At 38.5% G+C, this 24236-nt stretch overlaps 1 protein-coding gene across 1 annotated transcript in view; it reads left to right on the top strand.

Moving 5' to 3' along the window:
- COL14A1 (collagen type XIV alpha 1 chain) overlaps positions 1–24236 on the top strand; it is a 120362-nt gene that overhangs the window by 11657 nt on the left and 84469 nt on the right. Inside the window, exons 5-8 of the mRNA XM_035891577.1 lie at positions 20641–20796; positions 21522–21641; positions 23023–23187; positions 23585–23746. Of these exons, the coding sequence (XP_035747470.1) occupies positions 20641–20796; positions 21522–21641; positions 23023–23187; positions 23585–23746 (603 nt within the window). The remainder of the gene's footprint in view (positions 1–20640; positions 20797–21521; positions 21642–23022; positions 23188–23584; positions 23747–24236) is intronic.

The following is a 24236-nucleotide window of genomic DNA, read 5'->3' as shown; positions in this document are numbered from 1 at the left end:
ATAGGAAAATGTTGATGAAATGCAGACAGAGGAAAGTGCCTGCCAGACTGTGGGGGAGGATTTATGCTTTTTCATGGAGTAGGGGCAAAAATACAGTTGACAAGAGGAGACTGGATCTGCAGTCTCTCCCTTTTTAGGGTTCTTGTTTACTTGTGAAGTCTTCAGTTCAATCACTTTCCTCTTCCCCACACAACTTTTTACTCATCTAAACTTCTTCAGTTTTATCAGAGTGGTTTGAGTCAGAGCAAAATACACTTCCATCCAGCACTTGTCAAAAGCTATTGCCTTACACTTACTGTAGCAGGTTTTACTAGTAAACTGGGGAATATATTTGAAAGAAGGGCAACGCTTGCAAGCTTTCGATCGGCAAAACTGGCCAGAAAGAAAAAACATTATGCTAATTTTTAGGAATTCTTGATTTTGTTTAGCCCTATTCCCAACCCAGCTATATTTTAATGTAAAGTAATATACTTTTTTCCTACTGTCTAGCTATTGCATATTTCTTCCCTTTGCTCAGTATAATGATTATTCAAAGTGATGGAGATTCCAACTGAATGACTTCAGTGGGAGTAGGGTGAGAGTCCAAGCAAAAATGTTGTGCAGAAATAACAGCATCAGCAAAAAATGCGTAGCTGGGATAGAAGTGAATTCAGAACTGACACACAAAGAGTAATGGTATCAAAACTTTCCTAGCTTAACATATAAAGAGCATTCCACCTCAAATTGAAATTGGATCAAAAAAAAAAAAAAGGAAGAGTCTGTGAAAGAAATGGATGAAAGAAATAAGAGCAAAATTTTATGCAAAACCATGAACAAATAACTTGATCCTCTGCAGGTGTTGGACAGGAAATTATTTGAGTATGACCAAATTAATTCAGGCCAGCAGTTAATTGGTTTCATAACAATTTAGTATATGGCTAAATTTGATGGATTTAATAGCAGCCCTGATATATCCTGGGACTGTGTTATATCCTTGATCAAGTCGCTAAGAACTTAGAAGTTAACAGTACAAAAAAAATTATTGAGTAGTATAATTTCTGAAAACAAGAGGAATCTTTGCCCACAAAACAAATTGAAAACAACCTTACCCAGATTGGTATTGTCAGTGGTTGTGGCTTCTGCTTTTACCTTGGCTGACAGAATAGCAAAAGCCTATTTCAGCATTTTTGCAATTATTAGAGTCAAGTTTTGATGTAAGGAGGTGCCTTCTGTGAACATCTGCCCCATTTGTTACAGTAGGATGTTTATATAAGAAGAAACTAGAATGTCTTTGCAAGCCAAAGGCAAAAGTCATCAGTCATTCTCCTGCATATTGTCTGGCAAGATTCTCCAGTGTGAATATTAGGACAGATTTGGCATTTAGTAGACCAGAAAATCCAAAATCAATGTTTTGGGACAAAACTAATAAAGCACAGCAATATGCTTGTCAGTGTGTATGAAAAAGCATGTGGACTCCATCAATAATGCAAGGTCCAGTTTGTGCATTATGATAACTCATGTATGCTGCTGATTTTCCTGAAAGGCACAAAAGGCACTTACTCATAGAAATCTGTTGTTTATAAATACTTAGCTAATATACTTTCTTTAGGGTCACATTATAAACGCCAGAAATTTCACTTGCAGTTTCAGTGGGACAAAGATTTCGCCATAACCCTGCTACTCATAGCAACCAGCACTTCACTAAGAAAGATAAGATGGGCATCTATATTAACAATTCCAGATCATTTCAAAGCTAAATTTTTTACTCTTGTTTTCATCTGTGGTTTGGAGAACTGATTCTGCAGTGCAGTCTGCTATTTGCTTACCAACTGTCTGAGGCTCTTTGTAGTGCTGGGAGATACGGATGTCTTCTAAACTCCCAAATCTACCTTTTTCTTCTGTCCTTTAATTAGATTGTATTTGGGTTTTGCTCTGTCTTTATGGAACTCTGTCAGTGGGTTGTGTGGCTTGCTAGAAATTTTTGCAGCAGCTTCAGTAACCTAGATTAAAATTTTCCATCTGTTGTGTCCTGCCCATTCAAGTAGTTTGAAAAGATTTACTCCTTTCTTTCCTGCTCTAAGTACTATGCTCTTATCTCAAACAAGCCTCCAGTGTATATCCAGTAATGTCATTGTGCCGAATTAATTCAAGTTTAATGTCTAACACTCATACATCAAATGTTCACTTTATATTTGATTTTCAGAAACTTTCTCTAGTTCTTCTTTGCAACCACTTTCAAGTCTCAAATCTCCTTTCTATATTTTTCAGAACCTGTCAGTTTTCAGCTTGGTGATTTATCACTGCTGTGCACGCTTGTATTAATAATGTCAGAAGCCTTTTCTCTTTCTCTCTGTTGAGATAAAGCTCACAGACTCAGCTTCTCTCAGCACGCACTGATATTCGAGTACTTGTACCCTGGCGCTTCTCCAACTGCCTCATGTACAAAGCTCCTTTCTGTACAGCGACAGGGGTTAATACATTCTGTGCCTTCTCAGATATTTTACAGTTTCTCAGAAAGCTTCTGAGAGTGATTCTCTAATCAAATCCCTTTGGGGAGGGGAGAATCACAGTGTTTTGACTGTATCCTGTGGCAAATATGCAACTATCTCCTTTCTCTGCAGAGTATTTCTCTGTGTGTCTCAAATGTTTTTATCCACCCATTTCAATGAAAACAAGAAAACACTGAGGGCTGGTTTTATTGTCTTGCTTGTGGACTTTACTTTGGGGGTTTTTAGTTGAGAGGTGTGGTGGCTTAGCCTAGGCTAGCAGCTAAACTCCCACCTACCTGCTTGCTTGCTCTTCTCCCCAGCAGGGTGGGAGAGAAAAGAGGAAGAACAGAAATGAAAAACCTCATGGGTTGAGATAAAGATGGGGAGACTGCTTACCAATTACCATGGTAGGCAAATGGACTCAAGTGGGGGGAAATTTACTTAATTTATTGCCAATTAAAATAATAAAAAAACCTGCTAATGCGGATAGTGGGAAACAAAGAAGTCAAACATTAAAACAACAACTTTCCTCCCCGCTTTCCCAGGCTCAGCTTGACCTCTTCCCAGACTCTTCCTCCTCCCTTGCTATCACTGCAGGTTACGCTCAGTCCAAGTCCCTTTGGAGAGGAAGCAAGTGGTACAAAAGAAGTGTTGGGGGGTTATGATCAGGATGTAGTGGTGTCTCTCCAAAACCGTTCCTTCTCACACCTTTCTTCTCCTCCAGCGTGTGTCTTCCACAGGCTGCAGGGAATATCTGCTCCACCATGGAGCTCCTCCTCCTCCAACCTTGGGCTTCCCTCTGCTGTTTCTCATTCTCTTTTCCCTTCTTCCTCTCTGCTTGGCATTTTCTGCCCTTTCTTAAATATGTTTTCACAAAGGTGCCGCCAGCTGTGCACAGGCATGGTGTGGCCCCTGGCCTCTTCTCAAAAAGGCCACCCCTGTGGCCTCCCTACTGCCAAACCTGGGCACAGACACCTAATACAAGAGGCACTCTATTAATAGTCTACTGGAGTAAAGCATTTACACAGTCTTAAACCTGTCCTGTTCAGAAATTCCCTTATGCAAATCTCAAATCAGGATGATTTAGGACAGCATAGAGCATGTATGGACCAGATTTCTCCTCTGAATCAAGTTTTTGTAGGATAAGCTTTCTGCAGACTGCAGGCTATTAAATTGGTGAGAAATAAGCTCCCATAAAAGATTATGTGATTTATAGATGATGCAATGTAACAGTTACTTTCTCATCATAAAGTGCATTTAATATAGTCATATAGTAAGCATGACTTGTTAGGGAGGTCAGAGATCTTCACTGCACAGCACATGCTGGTTAGCTCAGTCTTCTCGAATGAAAATTGCATTTCATCCCTGGAGCGAGTCTGTTGGGGCAGGTGTGGTTTTTTTGCTTACTGTTTTTACTATTTTACTATGAAAATCTAGTGATGTGTGGCCTAGTTAAAAAGCCGGGGTGAACTGCAGCTTTTAAAATTCCTTATATGCTTCTTTCTGGTGGAGTCACCTTTACCACGTGCCAGGAACCAAACTGGCAGAACATTACCTGAGCTGCCTGGGCTGGTGTGGGGCCAGCTGGATGACCTGAGAAAAGGAGTATTGCCCCTCAGTTCCCTGCCCAAACAGAGTATACAGGAAGCTCAGGGGTAAATCAACTGACAATAAAAGCTGGATTTGAGTTTCTCATCGTGGAAGACTGAGACAAATGGGTAGCAGTTTAGGAAAGAAAATTTATAGCTAATCTGTTGGGCATAGAAAGGACAATTTGGGAATGGAAAAATTAGACACCGGGTGAGTGAAAAATAATGTAGAAATTATAGTGGGCCTCATAGATAGGGAAAAAAATGCAGAAGTGCTTTTTAATGAGCTGTGTAATGCCATACCTTCTCTGCCACAAAGTATAATAGAAAGGTGCAGGTGACAGGTTATATTATCTGAATGTAGGTAATATAACATGAACTAATGTTAAAAACATTGAATAGTGACTTCATGTGTCTCAATCTATATCCCTGCGTTTGTATAGTAATTTAAATAGAAAAGTCTTTTGAGGAAGAGGTAAAAATAATCTTTAAGTACAAGCAAATGTTTCCTTTGAAAGAATTTAATATTATCAGCAACCTTTATTAGTGACCTTTAGTGAATTTAATATTATTAGTGATGATATTATTATGCATACAGGTATATACACATACAGGTTATAAATATCATGGAGAATGGCTGGTCACTCAGAGTTCCCTCTGTCACATGCTGGTCCTACTCCTCTCTCTGTTTTCTTCACTACTTAGTGCTGCACAGGGAAGAGATTTTGGTTGTATTGTATTAAATTTCAAGTTTTTAGCACTTTCAGGTTTCAGTATTGTAAAGTCTCCTGGAAAAGACGTGAAGCCATCTGTAATGTGATATTTACCTGCTAAGTATTAATAGGAATAAGTATACCTGTAGCTTCTTTCAGATGAGTGTGCTCTGCCAATGCTCCGAATCATGCAGAAACGATGTCTCTGGTGAAGGATCTCTTGTAGATTTTCTTGTGAACATAACTTTTAGCTTCCTGGTCTATATCTAGAAAATAGGTGGAGTTCTCAGCTGCCTGCAAAAACTGTGTAGACATATCCAGAGTTACTCTGTTTTGCAGTGAGATAATTTTTTATTTTTTTTGTCTTTCCAATGTGTTTTACATTATTCGTGGTATTATTTACATTTCTACAAGCTTTCAAAGTAAACGTTTCTGAATTATTTTTTTCATAATATTTTTTCTTCCAATGCTGTGCACACTATCAGATAATTCAAAAGGCATATCATTCCTCAAAATGACAGGGTATACATATGTGAGATTTCCATTATAAACTGTTGCAGTGAGGTCACATCAGTCTTTGGATAGTGATAGAAATGAGAGATACAGTAAACTTGAAAAATACACTGATTTGCTTTCTTCTTCCAATACTGCTATCACCTTTGATGCCAATAAACTTTAATATCCACTCTGTAGCTGTGAATGGCACTGTTTAAGCAGAGTAGGAAAAAATCTGCAGAGAGGTATATTAAGATACTGTTCAGCAGAAGAGGCTAATTATCTAATTTATTAACTTGTCTATTTAGTTAATGTCAGATGCTTCAGTAAGTATTACTAGACAGTGTGAAATGAGTGCTGTGAGGTATTTGACTAAGCCACAGGAACGAATACCTTCTGAACTTCTGCTCCGTTGGCTGTGTTTCATAGTTTTACTCACTTCATCCTGGCTAATGGCACTGCAAATGTTGATTTTTAGTCATGCAATTTTCTATTTTTTTTTATTACTTGCTGAACTCATAGTTAATGAGTTTCATAGCCTAGTGATTTTTAGTCATGCAATTTTCTATTTTTTTTTTATTACTTGCTGAACTCCTAGGCTATGAAACTCATTAACTATGTCTTTACACAACCTATAGTTGGCCTTTCTCACAGTGTCTCCCTGAGCTTTCTGGAGGGCAGTTTATCTCTTGTACTGTGAGCAAGCATTTTTCCCCAGTGCCATTCTGTTCTTCCTAAGCAGTCCTTATCTTCTCAGCCCTTGAACATTAATCTGCTTCTGCAATCTAAGGGTAAAAGCAAAGTTTATTGGAAAGTACTCGGCTCTTCCACTGTTAATACGATTTCTTTTTTGTTTTGGGATCACTGAATCCTGTAGCTCAGTGAAAGTATGCAGGGTTGCCCCAGCTCCTGCCCCCAGATCCAGCGAGTAGCAAGACTGAGCATGTAGTCCCAACAGGTCTGGGGTGATCAAGCACGGGGCTTGGCCAAACAAGTACTAACCAGCCGCCTGTGTAGATGTAACTGGCATCCTTTATCTTTCTATTTCTCCATGCTTGTTCCTTCCCAAACTACCTTGATCCCTCTGTTTCATTGCCTTTGGTTCCTCCCCATAACATCTCATACTAAATCTTGTACAATCCCCAGATACTCTTTCCTGTATCCCATAAGTCTCATTGCCCTCTAAGCAATAACGCCCTCCAGTCTGAACCATGAACAGACCATGTTATGAAGTAAGTACAAGTTACAAAAATGCGAGTACAAGTTATAAAAGTGTGGTGCTCTATCTTGGAAGATACCAGCAAGATGAGACCCCAGTAATTAACGTTTAGTTTCTGGGTCTGTGCTGTACTTATACAAGAGGCAAACACTGAACTACTTGGCCTGAGGCTGCATAATAGGTCAAGTACAAGGTCACCAGGGAGGTATCTTGTGACTTTTGGTAACTCCATGATTACTATTTGCTGACCAGTGTTGTTTTGGTTTTTTTAATAAATGTTTCTGCTTACCTCTTTTTTTTCTGTTGTTGCATTGCAGTGCAGTATAACATCAACGGGTTGCTTGAACTAGATGTATTGTCCAGTACAGCACTCTCCCTGGTGAATGCGCTAGCCTGCTCAGAACTAGCTAGCTCAAGGACTTTTACCTTATCCTCCATTACAAAGTGTAGACATAACCCTGGCCATTAGTCTTTACCATCAGTTTCTTAGATGCTGCAGAACAGGGACAGATGCATTTCCTACTTTGGAGATATGGTAAGTTCTTTAACCATTGTGGACTACTTCAGTATGATAGGGTTTGGTTTTGGACATGTGTAAATTAAAGTCTGCATCAAAAAGATAGTGAAGTTCAGAACTATTGATTGCATATGTCTATATGGTAGGCTACTGTCTCCATTTCCCTAAAAGATGTATATATATCATATATCATCTTGAATATTTCATCTTTGCGGTGTCTGTAGGGGTATGTGGATATGTTACCCTGTCATGTATGAAACAGGATGCGTGTTTGCTGTCATTTAAGTGCCTCACAGCTGGGGACACATGCTCTGGGTAAGCTGTTACATAACTTCAGGACTGCTTGTTTTTCAGTTTACTTTTGAGTTCTTTGCTTACCATCTTGACAAGGATTTTAGTAGTCTTTACCAAAAATTGCTTTTCAGCACTGTGTGGCATGCAGTGACATGCAGTCCTTTGACCTGATCGTGAATAGCTCTTGTGCGTGTGGTGTATACCTGCCTGTTCTAGCATTTGATAATCAATTAAAGGTAATATGAACATAAAAATGAATCTATGCTTCTTTAGAGGGGTGGCCTCAGATCCCCATGCCCTCCTTGAGAAGATGGGAATGCTTGGACCATGCTGCAGCATTCTGAGAACATTTTGGACCACCACAGAGCTTTGACAAGCATTCATAATTATGCTCCTCTCACCACACTCTTCTGACCACTCTGAAGCTGCTTAGCCCAGGAATAGTTTTATAGAACTACTTTGTTTTCAGACTCTGTCACTTTTGGCTTTGGAGTCACATGGCTTTGTTCTGCCCAACCTTAGCTCAAGCAGAGGATACACGGTGCACCCTATCTCAGCTTTCACTAGTTAAAACAGCACCTGACCATCTGATCTTTGTTGATGGGACTCTCATTTAAATGCCTGCGGTCAGTCTGCTGCGTCAGTGGTTTCACTGCTGGTCAGATCACGATCCTGATGTGGTGCTACAAGATCTCTACTCTGGACCCCACTTAGAACCTGCCCAGCAATCCTATCAGCAGGCCCCCATCCATGCTAGGTTGGCGGAGTATGTTTTTTTTGACAATGACTATTTTTTTAACTTGTGCCATGCAAATGATGGCTTTCAGTTCTTCTTCTGTGTGACTCCTCATGGACATCTTCTTTCTCAACTTCAGGTGATACAAATATGTGTTTAAAAGCAGGAGATGAAGTAGACTTATCAGAATATGCGGTTACTTTCTTTGACATATGAATTCAGGATACCCCATCCAAGCCGTGTTGGTTTCTGTCCTTCTCAGAAGGTAGAATTCAATGCGAGGCATCGATAAGCTAGTCTATAAACCTGTCAGCCACCATGCAGAGCTTTGTACATTAGAAGTTCCTTGTTAGTCACTGGAGGACTTAGAGGAGGACTCTGTTGCAAGGAAACTCTTGGGTTAACTCCCCTTTACTGTCTGGAAAGTTTAGCTCATTGTGCTGTGGATGATCAATGCTTATTCCAGGAGTTCATCAGATGAATCTCTCTGGAGCTAAGCTTTTGTATCCTTTGACTACTACTTGCCACTTGGATTTCCTTTTGCAATGGCAATGCTTTTATGGACCTGGCCAGGAGTCTTCAGCAGATTCCTGCTTCCTGCCTTCCACGACTGGAAAACCTGATAGGAAGTATCAGCACTGACATGGACAGAATTCTTAAATGCTTTTCCTTTGCCATCATTTTGGTAGTTGCTTTGGAGAAAACCAAGCAAGCTACATTCAGAGATGGCAGCATTTACATCTGCCATCTGGCCAAACTAAATAGCCCTTAGGTTACTTGCAAGTGTGTTGAAATCATCTGAATAAGAGAGAACTATGTTCCTGAGAGGAAGCAAGCTTGAAACTGAAGACCCAGAAGTGGCTATGAAGGCTGGAACTGGGAAAGGGTTCACTTTGAGTAGTGCACTTTGATCCTGACAGAAGGAATCCCCAACTGAAGTGAGATCAGGGAAGAGAGGGGGGGGGGTTGTGTGTGTATTTGTAGTGATCTTGACATAAGAAGGGTCTCATATATAATTTGTAACAAACAAACAAAAACCACAACCCAACAAACCAATGACATAAGAAGGGTCTCATATATAATTTGTAACTGCCTTGTTACAAATTATATTAACAAACAAACAAACAAAAACCCACAACCCAAAAAACCTTTATAGCTCTCTTTCTATTCTTTCAGAGTCCTAGCTTGGACCTAATTGTAAGTTTCAATTTTATCATAAAGTGATCATAAAGTGATCCAGCTCCTAGTATCAGAACTACTCATAACCCTTGAGTTATGTTTGTCCTCATATCTCTGCACAGTAAATATGTATAATGCTTGGTAAGTCTGAACCATTACCAACTGAAAACCTCCTGTCTGGGCTCTTTTTTTCTTCAGTAGCTTTCCCTAAGGCACTGATCTTTTTTTGTGCAATCTATTCTTAGTTGAAGTGGGAGACTGCTATTCACATTCTTGAATGAATGATTAATAGAAGCTCAGCTGAATGAATGGTCTTTCATTCTCTTCAAACTGCTTTTCATCTCTTCAAGTCATTAGCTTTTAAGCATCCATCCAATCCGCAGTGCGCTGGCATGGATGGATTCTGCTGGCAGCAAGAGACTGTTACCTTAAGTCAGATTTCAGGGTCTGTGTTGACATGTCTCGTTATTGAAATACTTTCATTACTACCATGCTGAGACACTCCTTAACAGTTCATCATCTGGCAGCATGAATTCTCATAATTTGAAATCTGTAGGCTTGCTCATGACTATGTATATTCTAAGTAAATATCTGTATTATGAGTGATGATTACCTTTGATATGAGACTCTATCTAGTCTTTGAAACTGAAGCTACATAGTAACAAGTTGAAACTCTGGGTAGTTTTTAAAATTGAATTTGAAGGGAGAGTCAAGAAAGCTTTGGTGATGTGATAGCAGACTGCATCAGCACCCTCACCTACATTAATAAACATTGAAGTGCAAGACCAAGACCCTCTTGTAAGAAAGCTACGATTGTAAAGGACTGGTACATTCATCAGCAAACTCATCTATCATGGATTTGTGTTCCAGTTGTATTGAACATCCTGATGAATAAGCTGCATTGCTTTGTGCTCTGGACAACAAAATGGGAGATTAAAGTTAAGTTTTTGGTATCTCTTTTTAGGGACTGTGATCCTTGAGATGGCCCTGTCATGAACGCAACCAGAAGGTGCTGAATCTTTTGCTTTTGAGCTGTCTGCGGTACAAGTTCCCTTTCAAGGCCATTCCTTACACTTTCGGGGGGAACCTTGTTTCACAGTCATCTTGTTCATCTGATACTAAAGTTGTTGATCAACATTAAGCAGGAGCTTGTACTGAGGAGAGATGATTTCAGGGTCATTTCCACCCTCACTGCATAATCTGAGGGTCTTCTGTTCTTTCTGGACCTGTTGATGCAAGACTCTGATTCTGGGCTGTCATGACCATGAGGTCAGCACCCTTTGCCTGGTGCCCTGCGTGCTGAGTGAGCCTTGGTGTTAAACCAAGCTATGCCCCTTGGTTAAAAAGGTGCTGATTAGTAGCTGAAACAGAACCCACTTACCTGGCTGAGTTGTCCATATTCTCTGCCTCAAAGGTGTTCTCGCCTGCCTGGTTAGCTGTACTGCTTGTACTAGTCTGTCTGCATCTAACGAGGGAGTCCTGTTTCCTTCTCTGACTGCTGGGTTTTTGTGTGTGTGTCTTTGGCTCATTAAGTGTTTGGCTCTCTATTCCCCAGTAAGTGGAGCAGTGGTATTCTTGTCCTAGGCTCTCCTGGAATCCTTAAAGGAGCTTCTCTGGAGCACCAGCTTGATGCTCAAGTGTATTTAGCTTCCTTGTATGCAGGAAAGTTAGCAGAATTAGGGCTGCACAGTGGTGTAGACAGCTGTTTCAGAAGTAAGTGTTAGTCTCAGCAGGTTCTTTGCTTGCATTTGGTTTGTTTATGATGTTAAAAATGTGTGGTAAAATTTCTGGTCTTTTGCAGTGATCATTCTAGTAATTATAGCAAAGGAAGAAAAACTGTAAATTGTGAGCATTGGGATGGTAGCTCCTTCAAAAAGACAAAATTGGCTGTTGCCCGTGAAATACCACTTGTATCTCATCTCTTATCTCCCTGTGCTGTATCTCATCTCCCCCCTACCCTCAAGACCTTTCAAACTCAATATCCAAATTTAATTCAATACCTAGGGGGCAGGGAGGTGGTGTCAAATGGTGGCAGATGTTTCTACCTTAAGAGCTTCATAAGGTTTAGTGTTTTTTTTGTTCTCCAAGAAGTTGTGATAAACCATGAGTTGCAAGCAGTAAGGATGTATCTGTTAGAGGTTGGTTGAGATACTTCTATGACTTTGATGGGGCAGTTAGCTGTACCTTAAAAAAAAGAAAATGACACTCAGAAGCTTGTGTTTTGTCTTAACAGAATCACAGGTCCTTTGCCAGCTTTGTAACTGTTAGTATTTTATTAATCTGGGAATAGGAAACACATGGCGAGAGGGGAAACCCTAGAACTGAATGTAATTATGCAACACTTACTATTTATTGGAAAAAAATGAGCAAGAACAACTGAAAAAATATTTATTGAACATTGAACATTTTTTTGTCGGAAAAAAATGAAAAAGATTCTCTGTTGAGCTCCATAGGACTATTTTAATAAATTTTTATATGGTTGCCCTCACCCTGCTTTTCAGGCAGCAGGGTGGTTTAACTGTATGTGTGCATGTTGAAGTACATCATTTTAGTTAAGGGGCAGCAGTTTCATTTTGATTATGGCTACTGTAAATTGCTAAGTAGCTACTGGCCAAACTAAAAATAAACCAGATATCTAAGTGTAGTCTGTACCTTGTGATAGGACTCTCCTTCGGTTTTGACAGCTCCCATAACAGTTGTATACTTTGGGTAGCAGCCAGTAATTTGTCTAGATTAATTAAAATAATTGTCTTTTCTCAGTGTAAATTTTAAAATCACTCTTGCAGATTTAGAATTTTCCACTGGTTCTGGAAGAAGTTTTAAAAAATATATAATATGCAATGTAATCATTAGAGTCTTATTGCTTCCTATGCAAGGACTTTTCTGTAAAATCGGACTGGCATTTTTCTCATGTGTACAAATTAAAGATTAAAAAATTGCCTTCCTCTGTAGTGAAATTGTTAAGAAAATCCCTGTGCTAGTCTTTAAGATAAGGTTCTAAAATAGATTTTTGGTTTTATTTTTTTTAAAAATGCAGTTGGATTTGGAGATAAGACTTGTCATTTTGTTTTAAAGCCTTTGAAACACTATAAAGAAAAGTAGCTATAAATGGCATTGAATGGATGAAAATATTCAGTGAATTATTCTGAGATTTATTATTAGTCCTTCTGTAGTTTAAAAGTGTAACTATCCACCATATATGATATTGCCTAGCTGATGTGCCTGTATGCATTGTTTATCTGATAGCTGGATGGTATGGTAAGTACAAGATCAAAGAAATAGCGAGTGAACGGAAGAGACTGGAATCTCAGACAGAAAGAAATGTTGCAGGCTTGAAGACGTCGGTGTAATCTGCCTGAGGGGAAAAATATGCTACATGGCTATTTAGTAATTTGTTTATGGTAGGAAATAATTAGTGGATGAGAGAAATTTGAAAGTTGATGAACTAGAGGAAAAGAAAATCAAAGGTTATCTTAAATGCTCACTTAAGAAAAGTTATTTGTGGTGTGTTTATTGCTGCTTAGTCTGCTAATCAGGACTTCAGTACAGTGCAGATTCTCCTCTTACATACTTACCAAGACATAAGCAACCAACCACAAAATCAAATCCTCTGAGGAAGACATTTTTGTTTGAATATTTATTTGATTTTTCTTAATAGCACATATTTTAAGAGACTGGTAATGAAACACGTAGAAAATATAATTATGGTAATCTTGTTGCAAGGGTCTCTTTGCATTGGGTGACAAACTATCAACTACATGGCTCTAGGGGCAATGGTCAAGGGCATGGGGGTTCAGGTGGTCTTCTCCTTGATCCCACTTATGAGGGGAAAGGGCCTGAGGAGGACTGGGAAGATCCGATAGTTCAACAACTAGTTTTGTAGCTGCTGTCAAGCAACAGGGTTTGGGTTTCCGTGAGGCTGGGGCCCTCTTTGAGGCTCAGTAACTGCTTGGAAGAGATGTGATCTATCTGACTAAGTGAGGCAAAATCACCTTTGCTATCAGGCTGGTCAGCCTGGTGAGAAGAGCTTTAAAATAGGAATGATGTGGGAGGGAGATGAGAACCTACTATCTCATGAGGACTGGGATGATGGGAAAGAGCATAGCCTCAGCAAGTTTTCAGGTGATACAATATACACTGGAAGGAGTAAAGAAGGCAGAGCCAGTCTCTTCTCAGTGGTGTCCAGTCAAAGGACAAGAGTCAGTGGACGCAAATGGAAATAACTGTAGATTCCATTTAATCAAAGAAAGCACCTCTTTTTTTTTTTTTTTTTTTTTTTTTTTTTTTTACTGTGAGGATGGTCAAACACTGCAGCAGGTTGCTCGGGCTGTGGAGTCTCCATCCTTAGAGACTCTTTAACTTAACTGGATGTGGCCCGAAACAATCTGCTGTAGTTGCCCCTGCTTTGAGCAGGGCAGTTTGAGTAGGCAGTCTCAAGAGGTCCCTTCCCACCTCCACTACCCTGAGATTCTGGGAGTCGGAGATTTTTTCAGAATAGGGTGTTCACTCAGACATCTCTGCTAATTAGACAACAGATTAATTGTTACATTTGATTTGAGAGGACACGAATTTGTGGATTGACACATGACGTCCAAAATTAGTGATGCTTCTGAAGATCACTGCATATTTAAATTTATATAAGCATATACATTGGTTACATTATCACAGAATCGCAAGGGTTGGAAGGGACCTCAGGAGATCATCTAGTCCAACCCCCCTGCTAAAGCAGGTTCTCCTAGAGCATTATGATAATATTATTTCAAGAAGTGCTCGAAGGTAAAACAGGGACTTGAATTTGGAAGTCTTCTGCACTGTAACTCTACTGCACTTTTTTTTTCTGGCCACAATATTATATGTACCTGGATCTATAATGCTGGGCTGTAATGTAACGGTGTTATAGCAGTTTGCTTCAACTAATTTTTAATTAGTTCTGTGTTAGTGATTTTCATAGATAGGCAGCTTGTTCTCTCAGGCAGGCTCTTTTCTGTTACTTTACTTGTTGTGTTACATCTGTAACTTAGTTACAAGCTCAGGCACAGACCAGCTCTTTATCACATTAGAGGGATTTATACGTACAGGTTAATTAATGTTGAGGATTCTGAGTGCCAGTTTTGTCTGCAGCCCCCCTGATTAACTTCCTTCTAGATAGCCAGAGAAAACTGTCTTAGGGATTTCATACTTCACTAAAGCAAGGGGAAAAAGAACTCCCTTAAATCCTGGTGTATTTGTTACATATGGATGGTGGATAAATATGACCATATTAATAAAAAAAATATAGTTCTCTGCCTTGAAAAGTCATTTAGACTTTGAGACAGCTGTTTCATTTAAAACATTCATGCACTCAGATGCAGAACTGGGAGCAAAGAGAAGTAGAGAATTATCACTGTAATCTGCAGAAGAGTTTCTTAGGTTTTATGCACTTTACAGGAGGGTTGTGGGCCGTCTTCAGTGTAAATCATTATGGGTGAATGGATACAGTATCTTGCTGTGTTGCACTTCAGTTTCAGGAAAGATGTCGGCAATGTGCTGTTTTCTGTGTTGACATGTTGCCTGTTGGAAGAGAAATTAAAATAAGTGTTTTGAACTCTCAGTTGAAACACAGGGGGATTTTTAAGCATATTTTTCTGTCTAGGTACACAGACCAAGAGAGTTTAGTGTTGCTATTTGGGAAGCTGCTGCAGAGATCAGCTGCTTCAGTGCCATCAATTGGCAGTGGTCTGCCAGAAAACATAGTTACCCTTTATATTTATTCTGTCTCCTATGTAAATTAAAAAGTTAAGATGTAGGAAGAAAGTTCTAGAAGTTTTTCTAAGCTAATGATTCCTTACTGCAGAAGTACAATTATCATCGAGTGTGAATGGAAAGGTGCACAGAAAATGGCTGTATGCTTCTTTCACACTTGAGAATCATCACTAGTATATGTAGCCAATTAATGTGTTTTATCAGCTACCACCTTAATTAGTTTTGTGGCTTTAAAATCAAAAGCTATGCTCTAAATAATGTTTGTTTATTGCTGTGTACATTTTGAAAGAAGCAAAATTATTGAGCTACAGCATTCACAGTCAAATGTGACATGATCAGAGACAACAGATTCAGTAAATCTTAATATTGCAACTCCCCCGAATAACAAATTTGTAGGGCTGCCAGTTGGGCTGTATTAGTTTCCTGGAACAGAACAAGGTGCATGGGAAAGGGCTGGCTGCTTTATTTTATTTTGGTTTTTTTTCTAGGGAGCAGGGACAAACTTCTAACCTCTTTGGGCTGCTCTTTCAACCTAATGATGTTCCAGTGTTTGAGTCCTTCAAATTCAAGCTATGGTTGGATCTAGTTCAAAGAAAAGCAGTTGTGTTGTATGCATTTGTCTGGTCCATAGCCTGACATATGGCATGTGTTAAACTGAGGTCTAAGTGCAATGATGATATCACCAGCACAGTGCAATAATATCAATGCCAGAAGTGTGGACTAGTGAGTTGCTGAATTTTGGAGCTGAACACTGCCTCATGTCCTTATATTTTTTTTTTTAACCCTTTTTTTAAAAAAAGTGATATTTTGCTGATGTAGATTTATATTGCCCTTGTCCTCAGTGGCGTTTCTGCTCAGCTGTGATGCTGTTGATCACCATGGAGGGCTGATTTTTCTCTGTCACTCACGCTTTATTCACAAGGTTTTTTTTCACTTGCTTCTGTCATCAAGCGTCTTGCCTTTTGTGCTTTGTTACCCCATGAACGAGACTTCCATTCATACTGTATTATTACTGACCTCTACTTGAACTTTCTTCCTCTCCTTCCACATATATTATTTGACTTTTCTGCTGTGACAGGGAATAAGAAAGGAAACGACATATTGCAGACTCAGAAAGAATTATAGTCTTAACTTCTTCTAGCAGAAGAAGTGTGTGTTTTGGCTCTTGAAAATGAGAACAGAATTTCATACCAAGGAGAGGCAAAATATCAAATGTGTTTCTGCAAAATGTATCATAACTGTGCATGCAAATTGAACTGGCTCTTCTAAGGCATTGAGTCCTCCTGTGTGGCAGTGCCTGTATTTGCTGCTTCTTCCTTTGCCTTTCAAAGACCTTTGAAAGAGTGGTAGTGTTAACGCCAAGGGTCAAACAGCCACTACTCCAGTCTAAAAATCATAGTTTTGTATTTGTGTCCAAGTAAGGCTTGCAGTTTTTTTGCTCAAACTTCTATTTTTTTAAGCTTTGCTCACTTGCTCACTGAATGCATGTGTGAAAGGATCACAACAGGTTGAAAATGCAGCCTCAGAGAGGTGGTCAGTGTTTACAGAAGCTTGTAGACCCTGCTTTGTTCTGCCAGAGCCCCTCCCAGTCCTCACTGCACTCCATCCCCTTCCATAGGACGTCTCAAGGGTCACGTTTTGTAGGCTCCAGTAACTCTCCCTCTATCCCAGAAAGTTCTAGCCGGATCTTTTTTTCAGTATTGCCATCGTTGGCTTCACTCTCTGCCAAACTCTGACGTGGGTCTTGATAGTGCTATAGCATTTGCACATTGGGATTGCAGGCAAATGTGTTGCTTTTAATGTCCGGGGGCTTGAGGGATCAAAGGCAGGAAAGTTCATCTGGTAGATGCAAAATTCCTGCAATGCTGGTTCTTCATTGCAAGATTTCCCTGAAACAAGGAATCAAAATTCTTGATGATGATATGACCGTTGGCAATACCGAAGCAGGTTTTGTGCAAATACCTTGCCCTAATACATTGCTGGTAGCCTTTAGTTGTGTGCTGGCATCTTTGGAGGTGAAATTTTGAGCCTATGCCTTCATTTGTAGCATGCAGAAATGAGCAGACCAAGCCCCTTCCTCCTCAGTTAGCTTCCTGGCAGAGTGGCAAGTTCCTTTTGCCAAATAATGCTAGAAAGATTGTTAATTTGTTACAGAAAGTCCATAAATTTTTTTACTTTCTCCCCATCAAACCCCTCCACCCATTGTGGGCAGATGCACTGAAGATAGTTACTGGTGTAAAATACATAAGCTGTGTTTCTGACTTTAGGAAGTTTGCAGTTCTGTCATTTTCTCTAACCTAAAAATCGCAAGCTGTGTTATGGTTTGTTGTGGAATGCAGTGCTTGAAGTAGAATAATGCTATCTGTATAACATTAGGAAACATTATACAAAATGAGGTAGCTGGTTTCCTCCCTACTGTCCTGCTCTTGAAATGGTGAGTATTGTATAATTCAGAGGAAAGTGGTACCTTCTCTCTCACTACTGTTTTCTTGGTAACCGAGCAAAAGGGAAATATGCACAACCTGATCGCAGTATTGAAACTTGTAGTGGGCTAAACCACTGAGTTTGGAAGCTTTTTATATGGAATTATATGCTCCTTTAAGAAACATTTTTGAGAAAATTGCCTATTAAAGTTACGTTTAAATAGCTGAAGTGTTCAAAGTTCTCCTCAAACCCTATAGGAATTCATGACCCAGTATGGTTGTATGGAAAGATGATTGAAAAAAGCATTTGCTAGAACTGGTAATGGAAACTGGCTAATCTCTGTGGGGTGTGTGAATTATTTGCTACATGCTGTGCCTTTTAGACTAACTTTATAAACTAGGATGATATGGTGTTTGTATTCCAGATTTTAAAGATTTCTGTACAGCATGTTATTCTGTTTAATATCTCACTGTTGTTTATTCCGTTTTAGGGAACTTTCTACAATTCTATTAAGTACAACAAGGAGAAAGCATAAGCAAATAGTGGGTGTACAGAAGTAACAAAACCTAAATGTTTTATGCAGAAAAGATTCAACAAGTATCTCCTATCTACGAAGAATGAATCAAATTTTCACATTCTGTGACATTGCAGTACAATCTTGGATCAAACCACACATGCTATTTTAACAAAAAAAAATAATTGAATGATGCTATTTGCACTGATTTGATGATGTGGAAATAAAATATTGAAAGGAATGCTGTTATTGTTTTCTTTATTCTTTGGGTTTTGCTGCACTGAATGGATTTACTGAAACCAATAAAAGGTTTTATTCACAAAGCCATCACTACAGGATTAAAGAGATCTTGTAGGCAAAACTTGTTGATATGAAATGAGTGAGACCCAGGGTACTAACTGGGTTTCATAGTAAGCATAAGATTTTTGAGGTAGAGAAGGGAAGTACAGCCACACGAGTCCTGTTATCCTCATTGGGCTATATGATTAAACTGCTGGGATCATACTGAAAAGGTACATCTGTGCTACAGCACAGCTGCTTGGCTGTGAATCAGGGGCGCAGTTCCACCATTCTCACTGGTGCTGAGTAGCGTTTTACTTTGCCAATAGTTCTTTTGAAGCTTAAGAAGATTATCATGGCCAGTGTGAGAATGGCACAACTGAACTGCCTGTTAATGGAAGACAAATACTACGAGTAATGCAGGCTGATTAACAGGAAGTTTATTTGGCAAAAGTATTTAAAACATGAATTTTGCCCCCGTTGACTTCAGTGATACAAAGATTTGGACCTCCTTTGGATTTTTCTTCCAATTTAAGATCATTTTTCTGATGCTTACTAAATGTTCCCCAGTGTTTATACATTAAAATGTGTTGCCAATTCAAATAGCGTTGTCTTGTACTGTAAAAACTAAAATAAAATATTTGTTTTGGCATCTTTGTAAGTGGAATTTTTGTCATGTGTTTAGAACTTATTCTACACTGCTAGCTGCACGTAGGAAATGTTCCCTGCCTTTCTAAAAACATTTTTAGTGCACGTTTAAGACATTAACTGTAACTTTATGGATTGGGTTTCTTGCTCAGTGGATTTACACTACAGTACGAATCTAACTCTTAATTATTACCAATTGTTTGAAGTCCTTCTGCACATCAGATTGTTTTTGCCTGTGAGACTATAATTTTGTGTTTAATGAAGAGATTGTCATTAATAATGTGGCGTTAAAGTTTTAAGTTACTAATTGTGTGGTTTATTCCCTCTCTGTAACAGGGCAGCTGCTTGTGAGCTAATGCACCTTTTTGATTCTTTCTCACTGAATTACTTCTTTTATTTGCTGAGCATCTCTGCTCAAGATCAGTTTATTTCTAAAATGTACTTGGTGATTCCTGTTAATACCACTTTAGGTGTTGGTATCCTTTGTCGACTAATTTATGTAGTGGCTCCTGAAAAAAATGATGGTATAAGTTGGGCTGCAGCTTACTTCACTAGTCTGCAGGTTTTTTACTGTGTTCAGGGACATGACTTACATCCCTGAATGGTTCGTGATGCACGGTACCTTTTCTACTAACATGCTTTGCTTTGACTTTCCTATTCCATCCCTATTCTATAGTCAGTCTGGTGAGGAGTTTGCTATTTCTATACTTCAAACATAAGTTCTTGTTTGTTGTACCTGTGTAACATCACTCATTCATTTTCCCTTCCTACAATATGAATCCAGTATTTCAGCAACCTTGTTTTGCAGTCATGCAGCCACTTCTGTGGGATATGGCAATTCTTTCTGAGGTTATGGAAACCTCTTCCTTTCTCTTGCTTCCCTTGTGATTTTCTTGAACTGAATGTGGCACTTTTGTTTGGGTTTCTCAATTTCTTAGAATCTGCATCCCTAAAATCTTCTGGTTGGCTTATTTTGCAGTTTGTGTCTAAACTCTACTCCCATTTCCTCTGATTTCCCTATCGGTTAGCTAAACCTTAAGAGACTATTAATATGCATCTCTGCTAAATCTCATCTGGTCTTTTCTGTTGCTTTTTTAATGCTCTCTTATTTTTGTGTACTTTCCCATATATCTTTAAGACTAAATCTTCATGTGGTGCTCATTCTCACAGAGACTGTGAATTTGAATCTGAGGTCTTTGCATTTACCTTTGCTGTATTGAGTGCCTCCTACATAGGTTTAATACAGCAAATTCAATGGACCTTCAGTTTTACTCTAGTCTCCTGGGTTGAGATTCACTTCTAACTTTAGAAGTCTATGATAGCAGCTAAAGAAGTTTTTCTAGGGAGTTGTGGAGACACCTGCTTTTCGATGTTGACCGTAAAAGAGATCTTGATAACTGTTTTGGATGTCTGCATCTCTAGGTAGCTCTCTTTGCATTGTCTACACCTAAGGTTAAGTGTCATGAACGTACTGTGTATGTATATTCTTGAGAATGAAAATGAACTGCTGGTTGGATTGTGTTATACGACAGTTATTTTTTTCTTTTTGCAGTACTGTATTTTTAGAAGCAGCATTTCTTTTTCATGGGTCTCCCAACAGTAATTTTGAACATTTTTCTTAATGAAAGAACGGAAGTAGATAATGGCCAAACTGTTCTATTACTGAATTTAGAACAAATATGTTTAGTGGTTTTGCTTATTTCTCACTTTGCCCATGGAAGAAAGCTTTAAGTGTTAAGCTTGGTGGGAGGAGGAAGGTATAAATTTACTGAGTTACAATTTTATTGTTGAATTAACAATGTTGTTTTCATTTTGATTTACAGGCAGCCTGTTTACCTGTAAAACTCCAGCAATTGCAGATATTGTGATACTTGTAGATGGTTCTTGGAGTATTGGCAGATTCAATTTCAGACTTGTTCGACTGTTCCTGGAAAATCTGGTTTCTGCTTTCAATGTGGGATCTGAGAAAACAAGAGTAGGTAAGGTGCCATATTTTTTCTTAATATTTCTGTAGCAATTTAAAAAATAATGATTTCAGGATAGTTAACAGCTTAATGCTATTTATTTGTGCAAGATTTATCCTCATCTGGAACTAGCACTTCTATCATAAGAGTAATTCGTCACAGTTTGCTGTGATACTCAGCTTAAGCAAACTCTAATGCGATGTCAGTGGAAAAGAAAACACAGTGGAAACAGTCTTACTGACTTCAGTCAGCATTAGATCAAACCCTTGCAGTTTAATTTTCAGAGGAAGAATGTGCCAGTGGATGGCTTTTCTCATGGTTTAAACTGGCTCAAATGTTATATTTCTGTTCTGTTACTTGTATTTTAGTCTGTTTGAAAGTGTATTAAATGAAATCGTTCTTTTCCAAAAAAACAGTTTCTTGGAATCTAACTGAACTCTGAAAAAAAGTTGTGCACTCTTCATTTACTTTGCTTAGCACTTGAAAGAAAGGCTTTGAAAATACATTGAAGAGTTGCCGTGAAGAACAACTCTATAGTATTTTTTTGCCATCAAGCAATGCAGTTTTTCTAGTATGGTAGCAAAGCTACTTGCAGTAAGTGTACTATGGTAAGCTGTTGGTAACCAAGTACGTAAAATATAGATACTTGGAAAGAAATGCTAATGAATTGTTATCTAATGAATTAGCTGTCTATATGCTAATGAATTATCTAATGAATTACCTTATTTCTGGTTCTTTAGGACTTGCACAATATAGTGGTGATCCCCGAATTGAATGGCATTTGAATGCCTATGGCACAAAAGATGCTGTTTTGGATGCAGTCCGTAATCTACCATATAAGGGAGGGAATACATTAACAGGTACAGTGTATGTTTTAGCTTTCGCCTTTTATTAAAAAACATATTCTGCTGCACAGACTAAGAAGTGTTGGTGCTTATTACGAAGGGTAAAAAGGACAGGGTTTTCGTAGCGTGCTAATGGCTTTATCCAATGTTAGTGAACTCTTTTTTTGAAGTGCTTGTCTCATTGGCTTCACTGGGAATCTTTCTGGTCAGGACAGCGACTCGTAAAACAAAGTGTACATGAACTCTCAGTGCTGGAATTAAAATCTTTTACCTGCTTGGAAGAAAATGCAAAATCCATTCATAATGTTCATGCACAGAGCTTTATTCTGGGGAAGGAAAGAATGTTGTTTTAATATCTGACAACTGGCAATAGTAACTTTTCAAATGATCACCTGGGGCTTTTAGATTTCCATTGACCTTTTAGTAGTTAGAGCACTGAAGCCCCAGAAGACACTTAGTGATGGATAAACAGGGGATGCCTGTCAACCTTGGAAAAATACAGTCTCTGAATACAACTCCAGTATCATCAAAGCAGCAGTTAGTAATATTGGCTGTCTTGCCAGGAGAATGAGAGATCCAAAGACCCAGACATGGCTTTAAGTAAATTGCTGCTGCCTTTTTTTTTTTTTTTTTTCTTGGCAGAGAGGGAAGGGGAGAAAGAATGTGAAAGATTCTCCTCTTCTGCAACAGCCTCTATTTTGGTAGAAGGAGTGATTGCTGTGGGACAAAGGACAGAATGACTCTAGTATGATTCCAGGAATGAGATTACTGTGAGGTAGCAAGTAGTAAATTGTCATGATTATTTTATATGGATGTTAGGACCCTTTGCTCTGGGGGACTTAGTAGAGTTTTCAGATGGATTCTCATTGTGATGTGTAAGTTTGTCCTGAGGAGTTGTTCTTCTTCCTTCCCTCTAAATAATGAGTAGTTTTAAAAATTGCATTCTCCCTAAGTTTTATTTAAGCTTTTTTTTCAGCTTGTGAAGTGGAAAGAACTAGCAAACAAATTAAAGTAAGATTGCATGTAGTAAGCTATCCAGAACACGTGCTTTCATATAAGCAATGTAGGTAGAAGGAAAGGGGACTTCCTATTCTAACTTTGTAGAGAAAGAAAGCAAAGATAATGTGTTCACAGGAAGATCAATTTAGGTTTCCATAGCCGGTTTGAAATACATTGATCAGGAGGCTGCTAAAGATGAATGTCACCTTCTGTGTGGTTTAGGATGCTTGTTAGAATTTAGTCTTTCAGTAAATAAATTCTTTTTTTATACTTATTCTTTATTAAAAGGTTTCTCAGGGTTTTTAAATTGAGAGTGGAAAGAACCAACACTGTGATATTAGCAAAATTAATGGATATTTTTCCCTTTTAAAGTATTTTAAAACATTTCCTTTTTTAGGTCTTGCCTTAACTTACATTTTGGAAAACAGCTTTAAGCCTGAAGCAGGTGCAAGACCTGGAGTATCTAAAATTGGTATACTGATTACTGACGGGAAGTCCCAAGATGATGTTATCCCTCCTGCTAAAAACCTACGAGATGCTGGCATTGAGCTGTTTGCTATTGGTGTGTATTCTGTCATGTCCATATGTTGTGTCCCATTATACTCTGGTGTTTTTGCATCTGTTGCCCTCTATATTAATGAATTGTTCTTTTTTGTCTGTACCCAGTAAGTATCATCATTAATTTAAATCTTCTTTAATATATTCTCCAACTCATTGCTACTATAACTAGAATTTAGCAGTATACATGGGTGCTACCTTATCAGGAGACAGCCAAAAACCCGCCAGTTTCACTGGCAGAAATTAACGTCTTGAAGTAACATCTTAATGACAGAGCAATCTGTAGTTGATCATTAAAACAAATAGAAAGAAATAGATTTTAGTAATCTTTTATCAATCGCCATGCCTACAAATTTTTTTCTTATTGCAAATATTTTCTTTATTTTTCTCTCCAATGAAAGGTGTAAAGAATGCAGATATAAATGAACTCAAAGAGATTGCCTCTGAACCTGACAGCACACATGTCTACAACGTTGCTGACTTTAACTTCATGCATACCATTGTGGAAGGTCTTACCAGAACAGTGTGCTCACGAGTAGAGGAACAGGAAAAGGAAATCAAAGGTGAGTAAGAAACAAGATTTAATGTAACTTAATATGAACTTAGAGCTGCAAATCCTGTTCCAAATACCTGCAGTTCTAAGCTGCCTTCTGGCAGTTGACTCATGCTGGATATTCTTTTGCTTACAAGAAAGTACATTGTCAGGGAAGTTATCTTCCTAGGTATGTTTTATTCTTGTTTTGATATCTTTGATCTTTTGCCTCTCTGCCTTTGATAGTGGTAAATATTATGGTATTTGGTAGTACCAAAAATACTGAAATATACATTCATTCTGCTGTAACTATTTCCAAGTGGTGGGTAAGGAAAAATTTTTTATAATACACAGGTTTAAGGATGAATTACTTTAACAGCTGCACATGGAATTGTTATGTTTGTGCTGTGATTTCCATCTCCTAACTTACTGATTTTAATGACTCATAAGTTTTCAAAATTTTCAACTATTAAGATTGCTTTTTCCCTTCCCGATGATGGATTTTTTTTTCTGTTATTTGA

The sequence above is a fragment of the Egretta garzetta genome, unplaced genomic scaffold (genome assembly GCF_000687185.1).
Source record: "Egretta garzetta isolate BGI_Z169 unplaced genomic scaffold, ASM68718v1 scaffold13, whole genome shotgun sequence".
In the NCBI taxonomy this organism is placed as follows: Eukaryota; Metazoa; Chordata; class Aves; order Pelecaniformes; family Ardeidae; genus Egretta; species Egretta garzetta.
This window is presented reverse-complemented; position numbering and strand designations above follow the sequence as displayed.